The sequence below is a fragment of the Larus michahellis genome, chromosome 5 (assembly GCF_964199755.1).
Source record: "Larus michahellis chromosome 5, bLarMic1.1, whole genome shotgun sequence".
In the NCBI taxonomy this organism is placed as follows: Eukaryota; Metazoa; Chordata; class Aves; order Charadriiformes; family Laridae; genus Larus; species Larus michahellis.
Genome location: NC_133900.1, coordinates 57,527,338 through 57,545,548, shown reverse-complemented (window position 1 = coordinate 57,545,548; position 18,211 = coordinate 57,527,338). Strand labels below are relative to the sequence as shown.

Sequence of the window (18,211 nt, the reverse complement as noted above, 5' to 3'; positions counted from 1 at the left end):
TATTAATTATCAGAAACTGGGATAAGAAGGAAAATAAACTAATTATAATCAATGTGAAAGCTACTGAGGCAGTTTTTCATTCATTCTGTATGTTCCCTTTGCAACCAGTGAGATTACATCTGTACAAAGTTAGAATTATAACAATCACTTAAAAGGGTATTCTTCTACTCACACAGTAAGATTTAGTTGTTTTACTTAAAGCACTGATCCAAAACTTTTCAAACACACTCAGACCTACTCAAAGGCTTTAATGCTTATATGCTAATCCTAAACTCTTGTATGTATCAGTCCATTTATTAGTTGTATGATGAGGTATGGACATAATTAGAAAGTGTAACAAAATAAATTTTGCTTTTTAAAACTTGAAATTGCCCTAATCTTTAAAAACCTCCTTCAATATCTCTTCCAGTCATTTTAGAGATCTTTTATACCAATGGGATTCTACCTCTCCTATCTAGGAATTCACTATACATTTTGCACTCACTCCACAAGAAAATAATGGTCCCAAGATTCAACTTTAAATCAAGACACTATCTTAAAACTGGCCTAGTTGTAGTAATGACATAGTAAATTAAAAATTAGAAGCTGGGTACTCTACCATACAGAAAATCTACAGAAAATTGGAAATGTATTGTCTTTATTCTCAGGTCAGATGTCTAAGAGATTAGATCTTTTAATTATGTCACAGAATGGGGAAAAGAAGCCTTGAATCCATTCAGCTGTTCAGTTTATGACCTGGAGAATTAGATCTGACCCCTTACAAAGTACATCTAAGCATCATGAACACCCCGAGACATAGCTATGTTTTTAAAACAGTCATGTAACTCTCATCTGGGATATCACTATGCTACAGAATAACTGAGTTTCCACTGAAAATGTACATGTCTGTATTTTTGAGAGTGCTGCACAAGAGTCCCAGAAGCATTGCCTTGCTGTCCTACTCCAGCTTTAAATATAATTTTAATCATGTCGACATCAAGTTTAGCACTCCCACATGCTATATTTAGAACTGCAGAATAATTTAGGTTGGAAGGCACCTCTGGAGGTCAACTAATCCAGCCTCCCGCTCAGCACAGATCCCACTAGATCAGGTTGCTCAGGGCCTTGTCACGTCCAGATCTGAAAACCTCCAAGGATGGAAGGCCACCGCTTCCCTGGGCAACCTGCTCCAGTGCTTTCTGACTTTCTCGGGAATTTTGTTTCCCCTTATACCTTATCAGAACTTGCCATGTCACAGGCTGTCACTGTTGACTCTTGTCTTTTTGCATGCATCTCTGAGAAGAGCCTGGCTCCATCTTCTCTACAGCCCACCAGCAGGGACGTGAAGAGGGAGATTACCTGCTCAAGTGGGTCCAGAGGAGGGCTACGAAGATGATCAGAGGGATGGAACACTTCCCGTATGAGGACAGGTTGAGAGAGCTGGGGTTGTTCACCCTGGAGAAGAGAAGGCTCCGGGGAGACCTTATAGTGGCCTTCTAGTACCTAAAGGGGGTCTAGAGGAAAGATGGGGAGGGACTCTATCAGGGAGTGTAATGATAGGATGAGAGTTAACAGTTTTAAACTGAAAGAGGGGAGATTTAGATTAGATATCAGGAAGAAATTCTTTACTCTGAGGGTGGTGAGACACTGGAACAGGTTGCCCAGGGAAGCTGTGGATGCCCCATCCCTGGAAGTGTTCAAGGCCAGGCTGGATGGGGCTTGGAGCAACCTGGTCTAGTGGAAGGTGTCCCTGCCCATGGCAGGGGGGTTAGAACTAGATCTTTAAGGTTCCTTCCAACTCAAACCATTCTATGATTCTATGACAAAATTTCCCCCTCAACCTCCTGAAGGAGCCTGGCTCCTGCACCCCCTCCTCGTGCACTCAGCCCCCTGCCATCCAGGCATCCCATCCACAGATCTGCTCCACATTGTCCCAGCAGCAGGACCCTGGCACAACAGCAAAACAGATCATCACAAGTGAGTGAGGACACACACTTTAAAGCAGGGTGACTAAAATTAGCCTTCCAAACTCATATTTAGCATCTATGGAAAAGTGACCTGGTATTCAGTGCTGCTGAACACCTTTCACCCAGAGCATCTTTGCCCATCTAGTGTTTGGGTTTTTTTTGGGTGGTTTTTTTTTTTTTTTTTTAAACAAGGCTAACATTGTACTACATACCATAAGTAATATTGCAAAACTTCTCTCTGGATCTGCCATAAAGAACTTGGGATGTCCTGGAGGGTCAACATTTCTGATCTGAACTTGTACATGTAGACCATTTGATTCCTAACAGAATAAAAGCTAATTTTAGGCATGCTCATGTATAAATGGCTAAATGAATGACTTTTTTTTTTTTTCAGACATAAGTGTCAGAATAAATTTCTTGTCTCATAGTGCTATCAATCACAACGAATATGCCTATTTCCATTGACGCTGCCTGCCTTCGGATTTGCAGCAGTCTGGCCCAAGGACTGCCCCTGAGAATTCAGGGGGAATTTCATAACAATCCTACAACCCAAGTATTAGACGTACAATGCCGCTGGTGATCCCACCACCAAAAAGTCACAGTGAAGCAGAGAAGCAAAGCTGGTTTTTTAAACCTAAACATACACCAAACATACAAAGAAACCAACCTGGTTTACCAAGTTACACATTCAACATTGCAATTTGCCTTAGAAGCAGTGATTTTGTTGTGACAGTAAATACCGATCCCACTTAACCACATACCCTGTGGGTCACATCCTTAGGCACAGGCATTACTACACAGGTATCCAGTTTCCAGCCTCTACACCCTGCACAGCTCCCTTGCAATTTAAATAACAGGCAATGCGATTAACACTGCTAATCTGGCTGCATTTTGAATTTTGGCTGACTGTTTGACATGGGAGCTCTGGGAGTTTTGACTGCAATATAAGAAGCATTGTTAAGTCTCACGATTTTATCACAGCCTTGAAATACTTGACATTTTAAATTAAGTACCACTGCTGGGAGATAAGTGATTACGCAGCAATCTTTTTTTTTTTTTAAATGTAGTTCTAGCTGTCATGGTTGCAGAAAAAGGTTAAAGGTTTTTAATTCCCTTCATCCCTTTCCTGTATGAACAACAGAAACAAATTCCAAATGGTAAAAAGGAGACTCCAACTTGTATTCTGTTTTATAGATGAAGATGGTATTGCTTGTGATTTCTCCCTGAATTTTCTTGCATATATACATGACCTAATTGATAGTTAGACCTCAAGGGTAAGCATATGGTTTTCACTTCTGCTTGTATACTATCTGGTAAACTGATTAAACTATAGTAATTAAAACAAAAATAGCATAAGGTTATTCAAAGTCCTAAAGATACACTAGAATACCTTGTTTTGGAGTAAGAACTGCAGTCACACAGGTTTTGTTGTGAAGCGCCTTCCCAGAGCAGACAAAGATGGCAAGCAGTTCCACTCACTGGTATAGCTCCAATAATGGGCATAAATATTAGGGGGGAAAAAGAAAAAAATCCTCCCCCAGGAAGTGATATTCCTCTTGGAAACACCAGATACAGCCCTTTCATTCCACTCACTAATTTTACTGCCACAGCAGGAGGGGAAACAGGATGGCAGTGATACACCCATAGCTGAGCATCTCCTACCAAACCAAGGCAGGGGCCAAAAGCATCTCACCAATGCGGCTGGTATCAAGGGACCCAAAACTGTCCCCAGCCCTGCACCACTTGGAGCACCAAATCCTGAGCTGCTGGATCCGCCCACGTATCTTTTGCCATAATACTTATTTTCCCCAGCCCATGGGCAACTGACAGAGCAGACGTCACTGAAATCACTTAACACATTAAGCTGCTATTTATTTCATTCTGATGTGGAAAACGTCTCACACTCCAAATAGTTTAGTATGTTAATGTACCACTGTAGCAACCTACAGCAATCTTTTATAATTTTATTCTAGACCTATTTGCTTATTGATTTTATTCTAAATCATAATTAAAACCTGCTTTCTTGCTTCCTACCTATGTTTTTTTAAGTGTAGTCTTAACTCCACCTTTCATTTCCTCAAGCTGAATAAACAGAACTATTATCTCAAATAAACATTTAATGTCCTAGTATATTTTATTTACAATTCATTTGCATTAAGTGACATAAACCAGCTGTGAACTTCCAGAATAACATATTCCATTAACAATTTGCAGCACAACAGCTCACAGATGAGGGGGCTCTAGGGGTCCAACTTTAAGGAATAACATTGTGGTACCTATATCTGCACAAGAAAGCTGACCAAAGCTGTATTTAGAATCGGTCTCCGAGTAATATCATCAATGAAAAATTGAAGAATCTTTTTTTGAAAAAGTTTGATTCGTATAAGAGTATTTTAGGTTTCAGAGATTTTTAAGTCTAAGGTAAGGGGCAGCTTTTAATAACTGCAGCATGAAGTTTTGTTTCTTATATTAATACACAGTTCCTTATGCTTCGATGGGACTATACATAACGAAGAGGGTAGTCTTGAATTTGAAAATTATCCATCTCAAAAACATTTAAGGAATTAATTTTAGAATAACTTTTAAAACATTATGATGAGCACTACAAATGAGAAATCCCAAGCCGTAAATATGAATAGTGTCCATTTCAAAATAAAGGCACAACATAACGCCAACTAAATTTAACTCTTTTGTGGATTTGCATTCAGATGTTGCAGAGCCTTTTTAGCTTGCACTATAAGCATGTATTAGTAAAATTAATCCTCTTGCATGTAGCTGCACTCCTTTGATAAGTCAGCAGCCCTAGCATTAGCACTTCTGCTTTCTTGAGACTCTCTGGGCACGCATAAGACAAATTTAACTTGCCGGCGCCTTACCCTGATGCTCTGCCATGGTGCATTTTGACAGGCATTCCCTATGGGGGCTATAGGCGTCAGGGCTGGCTGCTCTTTCATTAGTGGCTTCGTGTGAACAGCTCGGAAAACACCACTCATGGATTTCTTCAAATGAACTATAAATTTGAAGAAGTTTTTGTGGATGCTTTTCAAAATACAGCTTCTGAAACATACGCTTCTGTGGTTTGAAGTCCAGTTAAAGCCCATTATTGTGTGATACTGAGGATTTCCTACAAAGGCCAAACATCGGAAAATGCTTCAAAGAACACAAAAGCTGGAATGAGTTTACTCAGCAATGCAGTTCTTCATAAGCACCCTGTGCTGGTGCTGCGCTGGTCCCTAGTGGGCACACACACACCCCCCCCGCCAGTGTGACCTGTCTGCTCCACGTCTCACCTGAATGGTTCTCATTATGCAGGTTCTCTTTCCCCCGGTATTAAATTATACCAGTGGTTACACCCTTCTGGAATGACGCAACAATCAAAACCTGATGACAAACAGATCAATACAGGAACTTGATGCTGCTGTAGTTATATAGAGAGTGACAGGGGACAATCAGCATGGTGCACTTTGGTCAGATTTTTCTTGACATGACCTTGGTTGCTTTGATGTATTTTGGACAGAAGTGCTACATGTGGCTTGGAGTAGGTCCACTTTATCTGGACACATTTACCCAGTGAACAGGCTTGACTTGGTACAAGCCCTCAGGACTGAAATAGTCCTCACCCCAGTAACTGAGCTTTCAGGTCACTGGGGGATACAAAAGCTGAGAGGTGTTATTGGTGTGATCTGGGACAGATCACAAATATTTTCCAAACTACCCACTGTACTCATGTGATCGTAACTGATGAAAGCTGCAGAAATTGAAAAATCAGAACGTTGCCTCCATCCCCAGCTTTCCTACCTGTCCGGAACAGGGAGAGGGGCGAGCAGAGAGAAGCGCAGGGGCTCTTCCCCTTTTCTGCAAGCATCTGTAACGCTGGCCGCCGGGGAAACATTAACTTAAGCCTGCCTCTAGAGGAAAGAGCTGCGTGCTATCTCTATGCCACCTTTAAAGAGCTTTAAACAAGCGGAAAGTGACAGTGGCAGCTGCTGGCAGGGGTCTGCCGGGACAGGCGTCACTGTGGGCTGCACAGATTCCTTGGTGGGGCTGCATGCTTGCAGCTCGGGTGCCAGTACATGCAGCCTTTTCCTGCCACGTAAAAATAAAAAATAACCAAAACATTTTCCAGGGTTAGGCTCCTGGGGGATTTTTTTTTTTTTTTTTTTTTTGAAGTATTTTACACATGTAGTCTTATCTGAAGGATGACATCAGTTGCAACCTTGATTTCTTTTTGGAACTAAATCTCCGCGTGGATACAATCCAGAGAGAAACAAAAAGCGGTGGGGGGGCAGGGGGAGGGCATATCTAGGTTGCCCAAGGCATGGAGCTAACAGCAAGAAACTGGCTTTCCTGCAGCTAGTTTTTACAAGCCAAACTCTTCCCTCCCTCTTGGCCCCTTTGAGCTGTTGGACAAGCTAAGGACCAGCTAAGACTTTATTTTTCAAAACTCAGTGGAAGATAGCAAACGAATTAAGCATTCATTTCCTGTTCTTACATCTGTAGACAAGCACCAACCACTCATGCCAATGCCAAAACCAACCCAAAACGTCCCTATACATGTGAAGTCAGAGTGACCTAATGGATGCAACAGTTACAATTCAGGCTTTAGTATTTCAAATCCTTTTCCTCTTGACTAATCCGTCTAAACACAAGTCACAAATCTGTTCTCAGTTCCCATACGCACACCAGTGAATTTACTTCTCTTTTGAGAGCTCTGCAGTCAATCAATGAAAACTACTATTAAACAGCTAAATATATTTATAAAAATACGCAGCTCCAGCAGTACTATAATGAAATTCTACCAAAAGGAAACCCTGACATCAGAGAACATATATGTAGAGTGTTACATCCTACCAAAAAAGAAGGAGTTCCTGCAAAATATAGCAGAATTTTCCTAAAGAGATTATGTTATCTTTCAGCCTGGGACTAGAAATACTATGGCTGTTTATACAGTGCACAAAGCCAGAGACAGCATCTCCTCCCCAAAGTTTACAAACAACATTAACCGCAGTCAGAGGAAATACAGGGAATATTAATATAACAGCAATTACCGCGTTAATTATATTATTTGCATTTTAAAGAGTTTTCTAATTTTTTTTATTGCATTAATAATTTCTTCAGGGCATAGCATTTTAGAATGCTTACACAGAAGTATGCAACAAAGTCTAAATAAATAGATAAAAAGAGACTTTGACACTGACAGCGAGACGCAATGGTCGTCTCCGAAGCAGCACAAGAGATTGCAGTCTAGAGACAAAATGGAGTAAAACACATAGGGTGACTTATTTATGGGTTAGTACAACAGCTCTCCTGGACGCGTAGCTTTTACAGTCCATCCAAAGTCCTCCCTCCCTACTGCTCGAGTGCTATACATAGCTGTCAAGTTGAAATGCCAAATAGCCTGTGACCAATATAGGTTCTTTGGTAACTGTTAATTCTTCATAGTCCAATAGCATCAATGCAGTGGAAATACTTTCCATAGTACAATTACTTTCAATAGCATAATTACCATGATTTCCCTAGAAACTTCACAGAGGCCACCTGTCACACTTCAGTTCTTTGCCCTCCACCACACCAAGAGCACAAGCATCATCACCTGCCTCCCAGAGCCACAGCAGAGAGGCACAGGGCAGGCTAAGAGCAGGAACCTTGCTTTAACACATCAAGGTTTGCTGTTCAACCACTGCTAAAGTCTCTGCAAGCAACACTGGATGCACAACTCCTTAAAATACATTCACAGGTTTGCTTACAGAAAATAGGTTCAATTAGAGAAAAAAATTTTTTATTTTTTTTAAAAAGTTACATAAACCAGTACAGCATTTTCTACAGAAGCAGAGTAATTATAGAATCATAGAACAGTTTGGGTTGAAAGGGACCTTAAAGATCATCTAGTTCCCACCCCCCTGCCATGGGCAGGGACACCTCCCACTAGACCAGGCTGCTCAAAGCCCCATCCAGCCTGGCCTTGAACACTTCCAGGGATGGGGCACCCACAACCTCCCTGGGCAACCTGTTCCAGTGCCTCACCACTACCATTACACAATTAGTACAGAAATGGACTGGTAAGTTTGTTCGCTTGTTGTCTTGAGGGAAAACAGCTGCTGTGCTTTTGCAAACAACTCAGTATTGGAATATGTGAGTGAAAACAATCAGTTACACAGAGAAGCAGTAGAAGATCAGATATTTTAGCAACTGAATCCGATCTATAACCTAGACAGTATCATAAAAATAGTTTAAAGTAGTAACTAGAATTAAAGATGAATTTCATAACCGAAATTGGTGAGCCGTTTCATGTCCATATTGCAAACAGCTATATTGAAAGCATCCATCGCTCTATTAAACACAACATTACACCACCTAGGAAACACATGCAGGAGATCAAAATTACCAGGACCGAATCTGGGACTGCCTCCAATATATATCATTCCTATATATTTCCAAAAATGTTAAGTACCTTTGCATTTAGAAAGGCTCTGAAAAGCTGCCTTTTCCTAATTCATAACAGGACAGGTAAACCAAGCCAGTATCCAACCAACGTTAACGGCAGTTTCTGACAGCTTTAGTTTAACAGCCATGCTTCTTCTGCCAACTTACATTTGCAGCTCGTGCTGTTTGCTGCTTTCTAAAATAGGCATGACTACGGCACGCTTCTAGATCTATGGAGACCTTACATGCTTCAGAGACAAGATGCAGAAAGCCCAGCCGAGCATTTCTTCAGAGCTGGCAGCATCCCCCTAACGTCAGTCTCATTCTTTACAGGACAGACCGTGCTGTTCCCACAGAAAATCAGCCTTGACCTTGGAAAACAGCTCAGGCACATCACAATTTAGAATTATAGATCTATGGAAAGAAATGTGAAATGAGTGCCTATCACTTCAGCAGTTTTCCTGAAAATGTAGCATATCACTTCAGTCCAGAAAGATTATTTAACCCTAAAGTTTAGAAATAACAGGAGCTAAGGGTCCCCAGCACAACCTAGGTTTCAGTCTTATGTCAAATCCAATTAATAATACAGACACAAACAAATCTACAGCACTGTAACTGTGTAGCTCTATTAAGATATAAATAGAAGTTTGTTGTTATGCTGGCTTTCTGCAGACAACAAAATTTAGGCCATGCTACCAAAATGAGCTAAAATTTGGTACTTGAGGTGATGCATCACTTAGTACCATCTTGAGAAAAATTCAAGACCAAGGTGGACACAGCTATCCACTGTTATCGGTCTTTCCCAGGTCAGGATGACGGGCACGGCTGGACACAGGCTACTGGGCCACGCAGACATTTAATCTGAGCTGGTACAGACAGTGATCTTAAATAATGGCAATAACTGTGGCATACAGCAAACTGAAACAGAAATGCTTATTCCTAAAGGTCTTATGGTTCGTAAAGACAGAAGCCTTAAAGAAGCTGCTGGAAAAGCTTTGGTTGCTCTCACAGACAACAACACATTAGGACAGTCTCCAAGATGCTTGTTATCTTAGATTTGTAACATGAAAAGCCGTGGCTATTAGAACAAAGATGTTAAAATGTTTAAACCTAATTCCATACTAAGGCGCATACATAAATGCCTTAGTTTAAGAGTGACAAAACACTCTGCAGTTCACATTGATATCACCCATGGGTGATGGATGCTTAGTGTTTCTCAAAGTCCCAGCAGTGATGGAGAAGCCAGATGTTCACACCAAACTCTGTCCCAGTCAAGGAGGGACTCTGCAGCTGCACATACAGAACCCACAAGAGAGGTCTGCATCTTTCAGACAACTGTTCAACAGATTTGTGGTACATAAACTCTGTTTCTCCAGAGCCTGGTGCAGGAGAGCTTACAAACATTCATACATGAAGCTGATGTTAGTTTTTCTCCAATTTTCCGAGGCAGGAACGAGCCACCAAAACACAGACAGGAAGACTGGTTGGTAAATGGCCACACAAAACATTTGAGATTAATCTGCCCGTAGATCTCTGTAGCAGCTCAACAGGAGCTCTGCAGCCAGGCTTTATGATGGCTTCAGATACCAACAAAAAACTTTGGGCCAGATGCCCAGACATCCAACTCACAGAAAGGCAATCTCCAAAGCTAGGTCAGGTTGCCCAGGCCTTTGCCAATTAAATTTTGACAATCTCTGAGGCCAAAGATTTCACAGCTTCTCTGGGCACCCTCCTCCAGGGTGCAGGCATTCTCACTGCAGTTTTTTTTTTCCCCTTACAACCGGTGGGAATTTCCCTTGCTACATCTCCTGACTGTTGCCTCTCACCCTTTTCCCACGCACCTTAGAGGAACTTGGCTCTGTTGTTCCTCTACCCCCTTATTAGGGGGTTGAAGACCACCATTCAGTTCCCATTGGCATTCTCCTCTCCAGGTGGATGAAAAGCAGACCTCTCCATCTCTCCTTGCCCGCCCCACACTCAAGGGATGCCCACAGCAGCTCCTCCCATCGCACTCGCTGCACAAACCCCCATAGGATTAGGGGCTAGGCTCTGTTGACAACGCTGTACATAAATGTACACTATTAGTCATGTAGGGCTTCAAGACAGCACACGAACCAGTCCTGCACTCTTATCACCAGTATTTCAATATATATATATATATATCGCCTGTGCTCAGGCACACTTCTGTCACTGCTCCAAAGGCAGAGCAGGGGGTTTTATTTAATCTGAGCAGGGCAGGAACCACCGAGCGCACCGAGGCTCCGACCGCAAGCAGGAATCCTACAATCGGCATGAGCCTGACTTATAGCCAGGTTAACAGATAACAGAATGGGGAGCATATGTGCAAGTCAGAGGGTGAGGTGCTGCAGTTACTGCCAGACACTCGCTACAACTCGCGGTGCAGACATACGCAGGCCCAGCTGTTCCCCATTGCCTTGTGTCCCAGTTACAGGATTTGGCTGCAAAACCCTTTTCCATTCTCACCTCCCTGTCATCAAGGGTAACAGTGGCAACACAGCCCATTTCTACGGTGTCCTTTGCTCTCTGTCCCCTACACAACTATAGATGCAACCTTAAAGATCAGATCCTCTAGTATTGGTGGTGCATCTAAAATTGTGACTGAGTGATTGCTTTAACGCCCCTGGTATTGCAAAGCCAAACGAAACATCAGAGCAAGGCAAACCCTACAAGACTTTGCAAAGCCAAACTTGTCAGCTGAACTCTATCAAAAATCCTCACCATCTGTTACAAGGTAAAGAACAGAAACACCTGTTTGACTTGCAGAACCCAGCTAAGTTTGCAACACTGAGAACATCAACAGGAAAATAAAGGTAGAGAATTTGTAAACGGAGCAAATTAAGCAAAAGTAACTGAGATAAAAATAAAGATGAAACTGTAAAAATACTTTTTGTGACTTCTAGGGCACTTACATCATTTTAAACAGCAAAATTTGAGGCAATGTACCTCAATGAACTCTCTTGACACAAGTATGAAGTCAAGCAAAAACTGAAGTCGTCTGTGATCAAGAACTCTCCAAATTAATTACTACACAGAAGGCTGCCTATTCATTTAGTCCCACTTAACAGGGGACATCTCAGCAGAGAAGATCCCAGTGTACATTTAGACATCAGCTAGTAAACTGCCTTATGAATTACTTCTGGAATTCCCTGCTATCCACGAATCCTCAAGTCACACTCCTGTGAGGGGAAGGAGGTATATGACCTATTTTCTAAAGTGACAAAAGCTCTTGCATGACACCGTCAAGCAGAACAGGTTCTGTGGCTTCTTCATGTGATATGCATCAAACACTAACTCCTACTTCACTGAGGATTTCACCACACAAACAATGTCACAGGGATTAAATTTTACTTTGAAATCCCCTGAAACAGTTTGAAGGAACACATCCAGTGCATGCTTAATCCTCCACATTTATACTATATCCAGTTATTTCACTCCATAAACCAGTACATGGGACAATCACATTTCATCCTCTTCTGAAGCATCAGGGTGCCCCATGCTAGAAATGAAACTATAGCTACCTGAAAACTTCCAAGGAGCTGTGTTTGTGAGCACCTACGGTACAGTAAGAGCCGAGACACCACACCTGTTCCTCATATCCACCATGAGGAGCATCTACGATCTGTTACTGTTTTACAATGACAGTATTACTTAAATCTAAAAATAACAGTTCCTAAATAGCCAAAACAACCCATATTACACAAACATTAAAGTCATCTTAAAATATCACTAGCAACATGTTACAGTTCAGGAATGTTTATTTTTCTTGGTCAATTGCATTTAGACTTTGTTTTCCTTCAACTGCAGGTCAAACAAGGTGTCCTATAGGATCAGGAGAATCTCCAAAATAGACTTATTGATCATTTTGACTAGTGCCAGTAGAAGAATGATTTGTTTTCACAGAGAAAGGGCAAAAAACAGCTTCTAAAGGAGGCAGAAATATTCACTGAATGGAGTTCATATTCCTGTCACATTCCTTTTCTGAAATGGAAAAATAAATAACCGTGCTTCGTGCAAAACAATACCCCATCTCGATTTCAGAGCATGAACATCAACTAATAAGCTGCGAAAAAAACATTCCACCATTTCAGACGGTAACAGTTAAGGACCTTGACACACTGCTAATGGATCTCGACACAGGGAATAATCTAAATTCAGAAACATTTGCCTTAAGGTTATATTTAAGGATGCAGACCACGAGCCAGCAAATTGTCCAATAATCTCCAAGGCCCATCCGCTTCCCTGCTTGTGTGGAGCCACAGCTCTGCTGGCTGTGCCCCTCTCACCCAGCCGCTGACAGGGCTCTGCTCTGAAAAGCCCCAAGCAGCACGGCCCATTTTCACACAAATGTGCTCAATTCATTACTGTGAGCGCTGGATGCTCAGATGGAGAACCCAAGGTCCAAAGGTGAGTTCATGGCACCAGCAATCCCCCAGCAGGACTGGAAAGCGCAGAGGTGAGCGTTAAGTTAACAACAGTCAAGATCGACGTGTTTCCATTGCTAAAAGCTTGAATTTGTGTAGTGTAGAACCCGAACAATTTGTTGAATTAGGCAAAACTAAAAATCATGGTCTCCTCACTTCTCCTTGAATGTTGGCCAGCCCATTGCACAGAAGAAGGTAAAAGGAGGAAAAGGTTACCTCAGTAGCCATGTTTTGATTAATATTTCAACTTTCGTTACATTTCTTAGCCCTCTATGTTTTTATAACAAAGCTGATTATTGGGCATTAAGTACATAAGCCATTAACGCCCTGAGAAGCAAACCTGAACGTATGCTGACTTTAACGTATTGCAGTGGCAGTCAGATGCGTACAGATACCTGCCACAGAGGATGCTCGTTACCGTACAGATGCTGCGCTGCAGACCAGCAAATTGGCAAGAACTAGACCTCAGTCAGAAAGGCACATACCCGGGTTTTTTAAAGCAGAACTAGGCGCCTTCCCAGAGATGGGCTGCAGCGCTGGGGCAGCACGTGAAGGCCCGTGGCAGCCAGGATGTCCTGCAGTCAGGAGTTACCAACTGATATACCATCACTTGATAAGCTCTTCCGACCTATTTCACCCTCTCCTAACTGTGCTGTATGTTCTTACAATCCCAGAACATGATGCCATTTAACAGATGTCATGCACTGAGCTGAAATCCTTTTCTAAAGAGCTATAAAGAAGAATCTTCCACCAAAACCTTAAAGAATCCTAAGATATGACTTCCTATTTTTTTTTTTTTTACAATCTAAGAAGTTACACACATTCTATGCAATTCAACTTCAAAGGAAGAAAATACCACTAGGAAATATGTGTCATTGCTTATTTTTTCGGGGAAATGCAGCTAAAATGGCAATGGAAGGAAGCAGTTCTAATCCTGTTTAATTACAAGACTTGGAGGATTGTGTGTTATAACCTTCACACGTTCATTAGTTGGAAAACTCTGAAGGAAGCCAACCTCTTGCTGCTCGTATCTAGTAATTCAATGATCTCTTCTCCCAGTGCTCAAAATTAAGTGCTGAAAGTAAACCACTGTATCTAACTATAAAATATACTACAGTCTGAAACAGTCATAGTATTGTCTCCAGAGAGGATGCCTATCAGCATATTTGCATGTGAACTTTGAAAAGGAACTAAGCATCTCCCAAGCAGAGCAGGAACAACGCACATAACCTCTTTTGTAACCAGGATCCCCACCTTCCTCCGCCATTTGGGCTGTGACACTCCATTAGCTGTTCTCTGATACACACAATCAAATTTTGCCTCTGATATAATAGTTTTAAGACTAAATAGCTGCAAGAATTTGTGTCATGACACTTATTTTAATCTAATATAAGATAATTCACCTAGTATGTAATTAGCTCTGCAATTCTTTTTTTTCCACTTAAATAATAGACACCATGTTACCCTATTTCTGGGAATTGATGGGAACCTAATTTTCTCAATCTTAAATTTTTAACCTACTCTGTTCTTCTTGCTATGATTTCAAAATGGTAAAGAACTGAAATACTAGACTGATAATGTATTATAAACTCTTAAAAGTACATTTAGAATCCTGAAAGCACAGCCATGCCATGCAAACACAGGTGTAAAGGACAGTGAACAAGCTCTTAGAAATACTTTCAGACAAGATCAATGGTAAATATATGGAAGTCAGCTGAGGAAAATCACACATGGAAAAATCTAATTACAACATACGTAATAATGAATTTCAGATGTGTTACTATGCCACATGATCATATGCTTTCTAGATTTAATGTTATAGCATGAGCCTGCAGTCCATTAACACGGAATGATGGTTCAACATATGTACTATTGGGACACTTTGAATTATATTATCTATATATTACAAGCTAAATCATGTTTACCAAATACACACATCTCTATATCCAAAGCCAAATCCTATGGTTAAGATGGCAGGGCAGGGTCACAGGGTTGCCTGAAACCCTCTTGACACAGACAGCTAATGATGTGTTGCATCGGCACAAGAGGGAAACAGCGAAGGTCTCTGGAGTAATAAGGACAGATACACAACACTTCACTCCATCTCAAGAGTACCAGGAAGAGCAGGGATTTCTCCTGAATTGCCAAACAGTGCAGCAATTCCTTGAACTTTATGCGAGGCTGATCTTAATACCACATTGCACACGTATTTTCTTTGCAGAACCAGAAACATCTTTCTGTTACGGTAAATACCAAACTTCATATTACAGCTTTCCCACAGTAATTTTGGTGGAAATCTTTTGGAGGAAATCTTTTGGAAACAATAATTTTAGTCAAAACGTGGTATTAAATTTACTGTACAATACTTGCCCCATTGATGTCAATGGAAAGTTTCCATTGATTTTGCAGGGTAGGTATAGGCTCCTCACACTTCATTTATCACAAAAATTGATTGTAAATTGTTTACAGAGTCTACATAGACATGCAAAATCAAAATTTGGAAACATCAAAGCTAAACCCATACTTAAAACCAATGCTCTTAAAACTGCCAGTTATACTTTCAAATGAGAGCTAAGAACCCTCAGGAGGTTTTTTTTCCGACTCTCTTTTTTCCCAGGATGTTATTTTTATCTTGGCACCGTTCATTTTTGCTATTTCATTTACACCATGTTTGGTGCAATTACTGAGATAGAATTGTGTCAAGTCTCCTCTGCACTAGACTGTTATGCACTAACTTTTCTATGGCTTTATAACTTCACAATCTATTTAATTGGCGTTTTAAATACTATAGAGATACAACTTTGGACTTTAATATTCCCTCTACCAGCCTCAGTTCTATCACTACAGAATTTAGATGTTTAACAGTATTTTGTGTTCGTCAGTTAGACATTACAGACGGGTAACCGAGGATAGGATTCTGTGCTGGAGTTTAATCATCTCCAGTGCAGATGTCACCATCTGCATTAACCATCTCGATTCCCTTTAGAGGCGTGGAACAGAATCAGGATTTCTAGCGCACGATTCAGTTCAACCCTGCAACACGCACTTACTCTGCTCTCACCCGCACCCCTGGACACCTACCCTGGCCTGGGCGCTTCCCCGGAGAGGACCGGCACACTGGCTGTGCATGTTTCATCCACAGACTGTGCGGGAACATGGATAATGGGCACACATGGAAATATCCACACCTTCATCAGACATGAGGAAATGCCAAACTAGGTTTTTAGCTGAAGGCTCTGGCAGGTGCCTGACCCCAGGTCTAGCACCGTTCTCACAGGGAGCTCATTCTCCTCTTTGTTTGCAGTAGGCTCTCATTTGGCTCGCTATGAGGACGCGATATGATTAAGCATGTTGACATACAGAGTCACCACGTAATTGTAGCTACTCAACCTCTCCCTGTTGTTGTGGCAGAGGGTATATTTAGCAACTACAGTTAACCTCAGAAACAAAATGCACAACTCAAAACCTTCCCCTTTCCCCGATGCACAACCCTGTATTTGCCTTAAAAGACTGTAATGTTTTGCGATCAGCTGCGCTCTGAAGTAACCACCTCCCGCTGCCAACACAAGGCAGATGAATACCGAATCGCTGGAAAACACAATTCCGAGTCAGTTCTCAAATTCTGCACGTATCACAGGAGAAATTACTTTTGTATCGCCCTGGGCAACTGGATCCCTCCGGCCGGTAATCCTAGCTAGGGCTCCGTCATTTTCACCTTCTCTATCACTATGGTATCGCGGCCAGCAAAAAAGGCCGAGCTTTTAACCCAAATATCCCCCGTCTGCAGAGCCGCCGTGCTCCCACCCCCTGGGATGCGGAGCGGGGAGGGGGGCAGCAGCCTGCCGGCTGCCCTCAGCCGCATGTCGGCTGCGGGGCCGGGGCCAGACACCCCCGGGGCCGTGCCGTGGGGTGTCGGAGCTGTGTGCGGAGACAGACACGGGTCGCCTCTCGCTGCGGCCGGCCAAGGGCTCCCCGCCGTGGGTGCGGGCGACGCCCGGGGGGAGCGGCACCGCCGGAGCCCCCTTTCCCCCCCGCAGGGTCCCGACACGGCGGCGGCAGCCGCAGCTCCTCCCGCCCGGCAGCGCCCGCGGCTGCGGCAGCGCCAGCTCCTCTCCGAGATACCCGCGCACATACACACACACGCATTTTCCGCTTTTTTTAGCGTCTTTCAGCCGGCTCCCCCCGCCCGCACCCCGGAGAGTGGCACCGCAACGTGACGGACCCCCAAACACGAGGGGGGGTCGCTCGCACCCCCCCCGCCCCCCAGTCCCCCGCGCCCGCCTACCTGTGCCGGTGCTCATGGCTCGCAGGAGGGGCCGCGCCCGCCGCCGCTACCCCGCCGCCCGTCACCGCGCCCCCGCGGGCGGCACCGGCACCATCCCCGCCCGCCGCCGCGCAGCCCGCAGCGGGGCAGGCGGCGCCGCGCTCCGCCCCCGCCGGCAGGTGCCGGCACCCAGAGCCCCGGCGCGGCGGGCACCTTGGGAAGTGTAGGCAGCTCCGCACCCCCCCTCCCCGCGGACTACATCCCCCTCCGTGCCTTGCTGCGGCCGGGGTGAGTCGCGGGGAGGCTCCGGCCCCGCCGCTTCTGCGGGCAGAGATGATGCTGCTGCCCGCACCGTCCCCCGCCGCCCGCTCTCACCTCCTTGCCCGCCAGCTCCCCATCCAGCGACCCGGTGCTCGGTGGGCGAGGGCTTCCTCTGCATTTCCCTGCCCTACTTGTAGGCTGCCCGAGCACAGGTGTCTTAGCATGTCCCCCCCAAGAAGAAAGGCCCGGGGGATGAGGCTGTGTGCGTTCTGCCGCCGCTCCAGGCAGCGCTGCGCCGCGCAGATGTTTGGCAGCAAGTCTGATTGTTCGGGAGGGGCAGGTGGGGCTTTCGGGAGCAGGTGGACTCTCACCGACTCTCACTTGTATTTGAGAATACAAGGACACACAATGTTTTATTAAAGCCAGCTTCTTCAGTATTCCAGCAGTCTGAAAATCTACTATAGCTCTTGAAGAAATAACGTTTAAAAAAACCCCAAAGCATCTGTTTAACAAACCGAGGAGAAGACAGCTGTAGTTACGTAAGCTGTATTGCACAGCTCCTCTGATGCCAACTTCGGACCAGGTTTGGGGCAGCTGGGAATTACAGTAATAGCATGAAGAAATAGGGATGTGCAGACTTGCTTTGCATTTATATAAGCGTCCTTGTTATGCTCTTTTCCGCCAACAGTTATCTAAAAGTTAAAACTTAACCAATAGTCGTAACCATAAAAACCTCCGCAACTTTCCCATCCTACACCGGTAACTGAAGTGAGATGAGCTCTGTAGCAGCGCTTACGTGTCATGATTTGATAGGGAACCGTGATCCTCGGCTCTGTGTAGTACAGCAGTACCATAATACAGCTGTCCTGTCGTTC

The 18,211-nt window shown here is 43.7% G+C and overlaps 1 protein-coding gene across 16 annotated transcripts in view; it reads right to left on the bottom strand.

The window, feature by feature from the left end:
* ABLIM2 (actin binding LIM protein family member 2) overlaps window positions 1-17,635 on the bottom strand; it is a 145,520-nt gene extending 127,885 nt beyond the window's left edge. For 10 of the 16 annotated variants that reach the window (XR_012587036.1, XM_074587483.1, XM_074587489.1 and 7 more), the window contains exon 1: window positions 17,451-17,635. Coding sequence is in view for 11 of the 16 variants with exons in the window: in XM_074587483.1 (XP_074443584.1) it covers window positions 17,451-17,514 (64 nt within the window). In the remaining 5 variants the exon portion in view is untranslated. Of the gene's footprint in view, window positions 1-17,096; window positions 17,284-17,450 lie in introns of those variants that run through there. The other 6 variants (XR_012587037.1, XR_012587040.1, XM_074587485.1 and 3 more) reach the window with 3 other exon arrangements.
* Window positions 17,636-18,211: the final 576 nt, after the last annotated feature.